At 56.5% G+C, this 9,956-nt stretch overlaps 4 protein-coding genes across 4 annotated transcripts; 1 reads left to right on the top strand and 3 right to left on the bottom strand.

The window, feature by feature from the left end:
- Positions 1-520: 520 nt before the first annotated feature.
- LOC128135466 (histone H2A type 2-C) lies at positions 521-949 on the bottom strand. The gene has a single exon (XM_052774441.1). The coding sequence runs from the start codon at positions 947-949 to the stop codon at positions 560-562; it is 390 nt and encodes a 129-aa protein (XP_052630401.1). The 3' UTR covers positions 521-559.
- Positions 950-1,750: 801 nt separating this feature from the next.
- Positions 1,751-2,286, bottom strand: LOC128135486 (histone H3). Its single transcript, XM_052774462.1, has one exon. The coding sequence runs from the start codon at positions 2,272-2,274 to the stop codon at positions 1,864-1,866; it is 411 nt and encodes a 136-aa protein (XP_052630422.1). The 5' UTR covers positions 2,275-2,286; the 3' UTR covers positions 1,751-1,863.
- A 1,408-nt stretch (positions 2,287-3,694) lies between these two features.
- Positions 3,695-4,123, top strand: LOC128135468 (histone H2A type 2-C). The gene has a single exon (XM_052774443.1). It carries the CDS (start codon positions 3,695-3,697, stop codon positions 4,082-4,084), a length of 390 nt encoding a protein of 129 aa, XP_052630403.1. The 3' UTR covers positions 4,085-4,123.
- Positions 4,124-5,131: 1,008 nt separating this feature from the next.
- Positions 5,132-5,576, bottom strand: LOC128135482 (histone H4). Its single transcript, XM_052774458.1, has one exon. The coding sequence runs from the start codon at positions 5,548-5,550 to the stop codon at positions 5,239-5,241; it is 312 nt and encodes a 103-aa protein (XP_052630418.1). The 5' UTR covers positions 5,551-5,576; the 3' UTR covers positions 5,132-5,238.
- Between the last annotated feature and the right edge of the window lie 4,380 nt (positions 5,577-9,956).

Raw genomic sequence — 9,956 nt, 5'->3', positions numbered from 1 at the left:
CCTTCTGCCCGAAGCGGGGAAAGGGCCGTGACCACACGGGCTTCGCCTCAGGCGGCGAAGCGTGGAAGGGAGCTCGCTCTCGCGCGGAAGGCTGGGGGGGCTGGCGGCCTCCCACAGGAGCCGGGCCCCGCCCCGGCGGCGAGAGGGTTAAGCGCCCTCGCTCTTTGAAGAGCCCGCGCGGGCGGCGATTGGCTCCGGGCGATTCCGCGCTCGCTCGGCAGAGCCAGCGCTCCGCTCGCCCCAGCACAGCCCCCGCCCCGGGCACCGCCCGCTCGGGAGAGCAGCGCGATCGAGCCTCCGCCCGCTAGCCGCTGCAGGGCCCGCGAGGAACACGCTGGCTTCCCGGCCGCTCATAACTGGGCCGGGCCGGGGCGGCTACAGAGGGGAGACACCCCCCACCCCCCTTCTAACGAGCCGACCCTCCCCCGAGGAACACGCGCACGCCGTTCCCCGGCCCGCCGCGCAGCAGCATCTCCAGCTCCTTCGCGAGGCTGTGGGTGGCTCTGAAAAGAGCCTTTGGGTTTCGCTTCTGTGCTCGGGGCGCTCCTCCCAGCCCGGTTCACTTGCTCTTGGCCTTGTGGCTCTCGGTCTTCTTGGGCAGCAGCACGGCCTGGATGTTGGGCAGCACCCCGCCCTGCGCGATGGTCACCTTGCCCAGCAGCTTGTTGAGCTCCTCGTCGTTGCGGATGGCCAGCTGCAGGTGCCGGGGGATGATGCGCGTCTTCTTGTTGTCGCGGGCCGCGTTGCCCGCCAGCTCCAGGATCTCGGCCGTCAGGTACTCCAGCACGGCCGCCAGGTACACCGGCGCGCCGGCGCCCACCCGCTCCGCGTAGTTGCCCTTGCGCAGCAGCCGGTGCACGCGGCCCACGGGGAACTGCAGCCCGGCCCGCGACGAGCGCGACTTGGCCTTGGCCCGCGCCTTCCCGCCCTGCTTCCCGCGGCCGGACATCCTCGCTCTGTCGGTCGGTCTGTCTGTCGCTCCCTCGCTCCGCACTAAGCTCCCGCTGCCGCCGGAGAGAAGCAGGTGAGTTACCCGCGCCCTGCGGCCCGCCCTTATATCCCTTCCCTTTGCGCGGCCGGCGGCTCCTGATAGGCCGAGCCCCCGGCCGGGGAACGCGCACCCAATGGCCGAGCGAATCCCGTCCTGGCCAATAGCGAGGGGCGCAGCTCCGAAAGGCCTCCGCCCTCCCTCTCGAGGCGGCCAATGACGAGGCGGCAGGGGCGGGATTCGGCAGGCGGCTCCGCCCGGAACGAACGATCGCTCCCGCCGCCGCCCGGACCCGCGGGGGCCGCGCCGCGCCGCGCCGCCCCGTATTTGCCTGTACTTTCTCGTTGGTTTGGTTATTTTTGAGCAGCTGGGTCGGCAACGTGCGCGTTGGGAGGCCGGAGCTGAGGAGGGGGGAGAGAGGAAGAGGGAGGCGCGGTGGCTGTGTCAGCGAGCGGGAGTAAAGGAGGGGAAAGGGGGGGAGGCGGTTACCGGGAGAGCCGAAAGGCGGTACTCCTCCTCCCCGCGTTGTTTCACGCTGGGTCTTTTCCCCGCGGGAAGATTTCGACCCTTTCCAACACCGGGTCACCCCGACGTTTTCCGGCCTTTCAAAACTGTACACGGCTTCCGTGCATCGGACAATCACCACAGCTCCCTCCCTTCTGTCCCGCCCACCCCAAATGCTGAGGGGAACACTACTGGAACATGATTCATTCAGGTGAATTTTAGGAATGCTTTATAGAGTAATATAATTTTTGAAAAATAAAACTTGTGCAGCAGTGTCACAGCTCTTTCATTGTGTATGGAGTGGCTCTTAAAAGAGCCTTTGTGTTGGTTAGAGTACTTTCTCAAAATACGTGGCAAATTTCCAAACCGGTTTATGCACGCTCGCCACGGATGCGGCGGGCCAGCTGGATGTCCTTGGGCATGATGGTGACGCGCTTGGCGTGGATGGCGCAGAGGTTGGTGTCCTCGAAGAGCCCCACCAGGTAGGCCTCGCTCGCCTCCTGCAGCGCCATCACGGCCGAGCTCTGGAAGCGCAGGTCGGTCTTGAAGTCCTGCGCGATCTCCCGCACCAGGCGCTGGAAGGGCAGCTTGCGGATCAGCAGCTCCGTCGACTTCTGGTAGCGCCGGATCTCGCGCAGCGCCACCGTGCCGGGCCGGTAGCGGTGCGGCTTCTTCACGCCGCCCGTGGCCGGCGCGCTCTTGCGGGCCGCCTTGGTGGCCAGCTGCTTGCGGGGCGCCTTCCCGCCCGTCGACTTACGCGCCGTCTGCTTCGTGCGCGCCATCGCTCCGAGAGACCAAGAACCTAACGGCGAACGACCAGAAGCAGTGACTGCCGCCCGGTAGTCGCGGAGTATATATAGCGCTAGTGCCTTCTCTGATAGGCGGAGGACTACATCCTGGGTGTCATTGATTGGTGGATTCGAAGTTTAAAAATCCCGCCAGGGGCAGATACCGCCCACCCACTTCAGTCATTGTTCTGGCTAGGGACCGCTGCCGCCTCAGCAGGCCGTTCCTTTATCACTGTGTAGTTTTTCCATTTCTGGAAACCCCTCATGCACTATTGATTTCAAAATCTTTTCGGCATTGTGCGAGTTAATACTTAAGACTTCCATTTTGAGAGATTTTATTCATTTCACTCTGTAATTTTCCTTTTTTTCGAGTAGATATTTCTGTGCAGAGTTAAGAATGATAAATTTTCACTGGAAGATACAGAAGCCTTTATTTAAATACTTTAAAACATTTCAGAAACAAACAGTATATAAAAAGAGAATAGAGAGGAAAAAAAATGGCAGTTGAAAAAGAAAGAGGTGGAAGGGGATAAATAAAATTGAGATATTAGAAAAAAAACGTTTCATAAAAGAATCAAAAAGATTCACCCCTTTTACTCCCTATTTCTACTAGATGAACACATCAACGGTGCTGAAGTTTTAACTGCAATCGGACAGTGACTGCCGAGACCGGGTTCCAGTAGTGTTCCCCTCAGCATTTGGGGTGGGCGGGACAGAAGGGAGGGAGCTGTGGTGATTGTCCGATGCACGGAAGCCGTGTACAGTTTTGAAAGGCCGGAAAACGTCGGGGTGACCCGGTGTTGGAAAGGGTCGAAATCTTCCCGCGGGGAAAAGACCCAGCGTGAAACAACGCGGGGAGGAGGAGTACCGCCTTTCGGCTCTCCCGGTAACCGCCTCCCCCCCTTTCCCCTCCTTTACTCCCGCTCGCTGACACAGCCACCGCGCCTCCCTCTTCCTCTCTCCCCCCTCCTCAGCTCCGGCCTCCCAACGCGCACGTTGCCGACCCAGCTGCTCAAAAATAACCAAACCAACGAGAAAGTACAGGCAAATACGGGGCGGCGCGGCGCGGCGCGGCCCCCGCGGGTCCGGGCGGCGGCGGGAGCGATCGTTCGTTCCGGGCGGAGCCGCCTGCCGAATCCCGCCCCTGCCGCCTCGTCATTGGCCGCCTCGAGAGGGAGGGCGGAGGCCTTTCGGAGCTGCGCCCCTCGCTATTGGCCAGGACGGGATTCGCTCGGCCATTGGGTGCGCGTTCCCCGGCCGGGGGCTCGGCCTATCAGGAGCCGCCGGCCGCGCAAAGGGAAGGGATATAAGGGCGGGCCGCAGGGCGCGGGTAACTCACCTGCTTCTCTCCGGCGGCAGCGGGAGCTTAGTGCGGAGCGAGGGAGCGACAGACAGACCGACCGACAGAGCGAGGATGTCCGGCCGCGGGAAGCAGGGCGGGAAGGCGCGGGCCAAGGCCAAGTCGCGCTCGTCGCGGGCCGGGCTGCAGTTCCCCGTGGGCCGCGTGCACCGGCTGCTGCGCAAGGGCAACTACGCGGAGCGGGTGGGCGCCGGCGCGCCGGTGTACCTGGCGGCCGTGCTGGAGTACCTGACGGCCGAGATCCTGGAGCTGGCGGGCAACGCGGCCCGCGACAACAAGAAGACGCGCATCATCCCCCGGCACCTGCAGCTGGCCATCCGCAACGACGAGGAGCTCAACAAGCTGCTGGGCAAGGTGACCATCGCGCAGGGCGGGGTGCTGCCCAACATCCAGGCCGTGCTGCTGCCCAAGAAGACCGAGAGCCACAAGGCCAAGAGCAAGTGAACCGGGCTGGGAGGAGCGCCCCGAGCACAGAAGCGAAACCCAAAGGCTCTTTTCAGAGCCACCCACAGCCTCGCGAAGGAGCTGGAGATGCTGCTGCGCGGCGGGCCGGGGAACGGCGTGCGCGTGTTCCTCGGGGGAGGGTCGGCTCGTTAGAAGGGGGGTGGGGGGTGTCTCCCCTCTGTAGCCGCCCCGGCCCGGCCCAGTTATGAGCGGCCGGGAAGCCAGCGTGTTCCTCGCGGGCCCTGCAGCGGCTAGCGGGCGGAGGCTCGATCGCGCTGCTCTCCCGAGCGGGCGGTGCCCGGGGCGGGGGCTGTGCTGGGGCGAGCGGAGCGCTGGCTCTGCCGAGCGAGCGCGGAATCGCCCGGAGCCAATCGCCGCCCGCGCGGGCTCTTCAAAGAGCGAGGGCGCTTAACCCTCTCGCCGCCGGGGCGGGGCCCGGCTCCTGTGGGAGGCCGCCAGCCCCCCCAGCCTTCCGCGCGAGAGCGAGCTCCCTTCCACGCTTCGCCGCCTGAGGCGAAGCCCGTGTGGTCACGGCCCTTTCCCCGCTTCGGGCAGAAGGAAGCGAAGGATGCGCCGCCCTGCAGTAGAGGACTCGGCGAGACGCAGCCGGGTTTCGCTGCTTTCCGTCTTTTTATTTCTCTTTTGTTGGGGCAGGAGGGGGGCTGTTGCCTCGGCCCGTGTTTTTTCCGCACACAGCCGCGGATGAGAGAGGCTCTAGGCTCGCCCTGCAGGGCCCCGGCGGTTTCCAGGGACTTCTGGGCGTCGGTAAATGCCTCGGGAAGAGCCGCAAAGTAGCAGAGCGCTCGCCTGGCAGGGGGCAGCGCCCCAGCAAGCTCCTCCGAAAGCGGCTGCCGGAAAGGAAAGAGCAGGCAGAAGAGCTGGGAAGGGAAACGATGGGGCAGCAGGGCGCTAGACAGAGACCCAGAAACACAGGACTGCAAGGCTCGCCAGCCCGGCTGCAGGTCGGCAAAGAAAAACGGGAGGGGGGTACGGGGGTATGATAAGGAGGACGGGGGGCAAGGAAGGGAGCAGAAACGTGGCAACCACTCGGGAAAGCTGAGCAACGCGACAAGGCTCTTTTAAAGGAAAAAGTGGGTGGCTCTTAAAAGAGCCTTTGGGTTCTCGAGGTGGTCGGTCGGGGAGCGAAGAGGCGTTCAGCCGCCGAAGCCGTAGAGGGTGCGTCCCTGGCGCTTGAGGGCGTAGACCACGTCCATGGCCGTGACCGTCTTCCTCTTGGCGTGCTCCGTGTAGGTGACGGCGTCGCGGATCACGTTCTCCAGGAAGACCTTCAGCACGCCACGCGTCTCCTCGTAGATGAGCCCCGAGATGCGCTTCACGCCGCCGCGCCGAGCCAGGCGGCGGATGGCCGGCTTGGTGATGCCCTGGATGTTGTCACGCAGCACCTTGCGGTGCCGCTTGGCGCCCCCCTTGCCGAGCCCCTTCCCGCCCTTGCCTCTGCCGGACATGCTGCCGCCGCTCAGCTCCGGAGAAGGAGTGTGGCCGGAGCAGGGCGGCGCGGCGGCTTTTATGCGGTGGGAGCCGACCTGATTGGGAGCAGGGGCGGGCTCGGCCGGCGGGGGCGGGGCCTGCCCTTCCGCGGGCGGGACGGGCCGAGGAGGGGCGGGGCCTTCGCCCTTCGCTGCTCTCGGGCCCCTCCCCGGGGCCCCGCACGGCTCCGCCGCGCCGGTCCCCGCCTCCGCCTCCGCCTCGCTCGCCTTCCCCCGGCCCCGGGGCCCCTGAAGCGCCGTTTCCCGGCATCTGCCCCTCCGGGCGGGGGGACGGCGCGCAGACCTTCCTTCTCTGAGGGGCCGAGGGTGCCACTGAGCAGGGAGCCGGCGGCTTTGAGTGCTCCGCGTACCGTTGTTAAGGTCATGCTGACCATGTCTCATTAGTTCTGAGGTCACATTGCAGGGACTCGACGGTAGTATTGAGAACCGGCTGTTAAATGTAAGAACTGACAGGTCCCCTCCGTGGCCTTATGCTGTGAAGCATCAGGAAAATAACATCTATAAACATGGGGTTTTTTTCTAGAAGCTGGCTATGCCTGACTCTCAGATGACAGCATCACTGGTGAGTCCACAAAGGGCTTTTTCAGCATAGAACTGGAGAAGCCCCTTTATTTTCTATCCTGTTGTCTGGAGTGTTTCTTCATATTAAGTCCCAGACATCCTGGTCACATTCAGGAAGCATTATATTTCCATTTAGATCACTGCTACTAACAGGATAAAAATTATGTATGTCAAATGCACAACCAAAATAGCTACTTCAGCTATGTGCGTGTGTACCTCCATGTTTTCAAAGGCCTGACATCATTATGAGTGGATAGATACTGTTTATTTCATATAACATGTTTTCCTTTCACCAGTGTACATTGCCAGTGACAACATTTCTCTTTGTTATTTTGGTATGATTCATAACTCTGAAAATCAGTCATCATGACTGTTAAATCCACCCCTCATTTCTGCTGGCTATCCTTGCAGTCTTCCTTTTCATAGCTCAGGGCCCACTGGGGTATGAGATTAGCATAATTCCAATACGGAGAATTTGCCTGTGCTTATCATGGCTGAATACACACGTCATTATCCACAGAGACAGAGGAGAGCCCTTCAAGCTGAAGGTCTCAGGGAGATCTTTGTGAACTCTGACAACCCTTTGTCTCGCTGACATTGGCATTTGGTTCTGCCTCAGTCACAGTGACTCCAGGAGGGAAGGTCTGTGTGAGTGATGGGATCCAAAAATATAATGGTGAGGTAATTTTTTCCCAGGATCTTTCAGTTCAGATATTTTATATAGGAATGTCTCTGCCTGGCCCTGAAGACTCGATTTCTTTTTCACTGTTCTTTCAAATGACTTGCCATTCCCTCTGCTTGAAATATATTCTCTTCAACTCTCTTCAGCTACAGGAAAAGGGGTTCAGTTCACTCTCTTTGCCACTTTGTCCCACTTCATCTACACCATAGAAAGCATATTTTCCAGCACCATTTTGTAACACACACAGACACACTGAGGACACTTAAGTGTATATAAATGAGATTCTCCTCTATGGAAGGGACACACTCACTGTAGTATACATGTCCATCACCCATTTGTCTCTCTACCACTCTCACTGTACCTGTTCCTCAACCTTTTATAACTTGTCATGCTAAAGCCACATCCTAAAGCATGAAAAATTAGAGATGTTATGTCCAGAGAAAGCAATCAATAAATACACAGGAGAAAAATCCATTCAAAGCTCTCCAATTCAAAGATACCCCCTGGACCTGGTGAATCCCTGGCCTACAAATCACTAGGACCTAAGGCATCATTTTGATGAGATATCAGCTATTGTTATTACACTCTTTTTTTTTTACTGGCCTCTGTCACAGATGGGATATTGGCCCAGATGGAACTTTCCTGTGAATTACTCTGTTCTTCCAGTGTTATGACCATAAGTGTCCATCCAGAATGCAATTCAAAGGGCAGCACAATCTCAGGGCTGCCCCACTCATATTGCCCATTCATTTCTCCCCACTCAGGATCCATGGTGATATTCCTAACTGCAGAAACACATTCTGCTACTACACTCTGTATTCTTCATCTGTCCTCTCCCAGACTTACGGACTGTGTGTCCCCGATACTAGCCCAGTAGAGCTAGTGTCTCCTTTAACACTGAAGAGACTATAACCAGATGACCCTGCTACCCTAGGGAGAAGAAGATGACAACCCCCCTGCCCAAAACCCCAGAGCTAAGACCATTCACCATGCTAGAAGAATAAGCACGTTGTAAAACGAAAAAAAGAAAAACATAAATCTGAACAATTTTCAAGTGTAAGAACCTTTTATTTTCATTAGTGTCAAATGCAAACAAACATTCCTGTCCTCATCCACTGATGTGGCTGACAGCGATAACCCTTGAAATCCTTTCCATGTACTCAAGCATGTCAAGGCCTTTTTTCTTCTAAAGAATTAACAAAACAAGCACAAATTACACCTTTGCATCCACTTAGGTTTTGGTTCTTTTTTTCTTTAGTTTTTTTTTTTCTTCTTTTTTTTCTTCCTACAAGATATTTGTACAAAGGAACGTGCAATAGATCTGGACAGTTATTATCAGAATTACCCAAAACATTTAATTTATTGATCAGCAGGCCCTTTTCTCAACAGCTTTGGGTAATTTGGGCTATTAAGTTTCCTTTCTTGTAGGTGTCTCCTATTGCAGTTTGGGTAAACCCAAAACCCCAGCTAGTTTCTCTTTATTTACCACCTCCATACAGCTGGACACAGGCTGATCCCTGCTCTTAGCTGCTCAGTGCTGGCCTTGTGTGCTGATCTTGTCAACCATGCAATTAAACGTAAGATGTTACAAACTACTAACCTCAAACAGCACACAAAAGTGAAACCTGTTATTCTACTTCTTATTTCATGCACGAATCAGCCAAAACTTGATTGCATTTGCAGTGTCCAAAACAGAAAAAAACTATGTCAGTGTCCTGGTTTCAGCTGGGATAGAGTTAACTGTCTTCCTAGTAGCTGGTACAGTGCTATGTTTTGAGTTCAGTATGCAAAGAATGTTGATAACACTGATGTTTTCAGTTGTTGCTCAGTAGTGTTCAGTCTAAAGTCAAGGATTTTTCAGCTTCTCCTGCCCAGCCAGCGAGAAAGCTGGAGGGGCACAAGAAGTCGGCACAGGACACAGCCAGGGCAGCTGACCCAAACTGGCCAAGGGTGTATTCCGTACCACGGGACGTCCCATCTAGTATAGGAACTGGGAAGGGGGCGCGGGGAACTGCCGCTCGGGGACTAGCTGGGTGTCGGTTGGCGGGTGGTGAGCAATTGCACTGCGCATCATTTGTACATTCCAATCCTTTCGTTGTTGCTGTTGTCATTTTATGAGTGTTATCATTATTAGTTTCTTCTTTTCTGTTCTATTAAACCGTTCTTATCTCAACCCACGGGTTTTGCTTCTTTTCCCGATTTTCTCCCCCATCCCACTGGGTGGGGGGGAGTGAGTGAGCGGCTGCATGGTGTTTAGTTGCTGGCTGGGGTTAAACCACGACAGTCAGGAATACCAAGATTTAGACTTAATACACTTACTACAGAAGCCAATCCTTCTTTCTGGGACCAGACCATACAAGGCGGGTTGCAGGCAAAATAGGTGAAATACATTATTCTTGAATGTGCCCATGGTGTGTGTATATATATATATATATATATATACACTCTCATGAGCCTGTGAAGCCAGATTCCTGAATTCCTAACTGTCTGACAGCAGGAGTACTGAGTGACTGGCCTCATTTGTATATTGTGGGGAAATCTGGGCACCAGCCGGCCCTTCCAGTGTCCTTGGCAGTCTGGATGACATCCTAACCAGGGACAGTACCACTCTGGCACCAGCCCATGGAATGCACAGCTGCAAACCACGTAGTGTAAAAAACATAAGCTACAGCACAGCACTCTTACACACTGAACAACTCTTCAAAACTTTTTTGCTCCCTTCTATGGGAAGACAGCCAACCTATATTGCTGGCACCCAACTGCTACCTTGCGGTACTCCTGCTCTAGAAAGATGGCACAAGCAGCCTTATCTGGAGCCAGTATCTGCTTCACCCCCACAGCTCTGAGGAAAACCGGCAAGGCAGCATCACTTAATGAGAGCATCTTCACATGGTGTGTGACACAATGCTTTGGCTCTCATCGATGGCAGAAGTCCAGCCTACACAGTGTCTGGGTGCCACCATCACTGCCTGTGTGGCAAAAAAATGTGTTGCCTGCTAACCCAAATGGACCTGGAAGCTTGTCACATCAGCGCCTGGGGTGTCACCAGCCAGGGAGATGGCAGATTGCAGGCCAGCTGTGCATGCACTACGTGCCCAAGGACACTTTGTCCCTCCATAGG

Source organism: Harpia harpyja, chromosome 23 (assembly GCF_026419915.1).
Source record: "Harpia harpyja isolate bHarHar1 chromosome 23, bHarHar1 primary haplotype, whole genome shotgun sequence".
Taxonomy (NCBI): domain Eukaryota; kingdom Metazoa; phylum Chordata; class Aves; order Accipitriformes; family Accipitridae; genus Harpia; species Harpia harpyja.
Note: the sequence above shows the minus strand (reverse complement) of the source record. Positions and strands in the feature narration are given on the sequence as shown.

What these genes read in the sequence shown, in the direction of transcription:
- LOC128135466 (XM_052774441.1), bottom strand. Translation starts at nt 949, where the DNA reads ATGTCCGGCCGCGGGAAGCAGGGCGGGAAGGCGCGGGCCAAGGCCAAG.
- LOC128135468 (XM_052774443.1), top strand. Translation starts at nt 3,695, where the DNA reads ATGTCCGGCCGCGGGAAGCAGGGCGGGAAGGCGCGGGCCAAGGCCAAG.
- LOC128135486 (XM_052774462.1), bottom strand. Translation starts at nt 2,274, where the DNA reads ATGGCGCGCACGAAGCAGACGGCGCGTAAGTCGACGGGCGGGAAGGCG.
- LOC128135482 (XM_052774458.1), bottom strand. Translation starts at nt 5,550, where the DNA reads ATGTCCGGCAGAGGCAAGGGCGGGAAGGGGCTCGGCAAGGGGGGCGCC.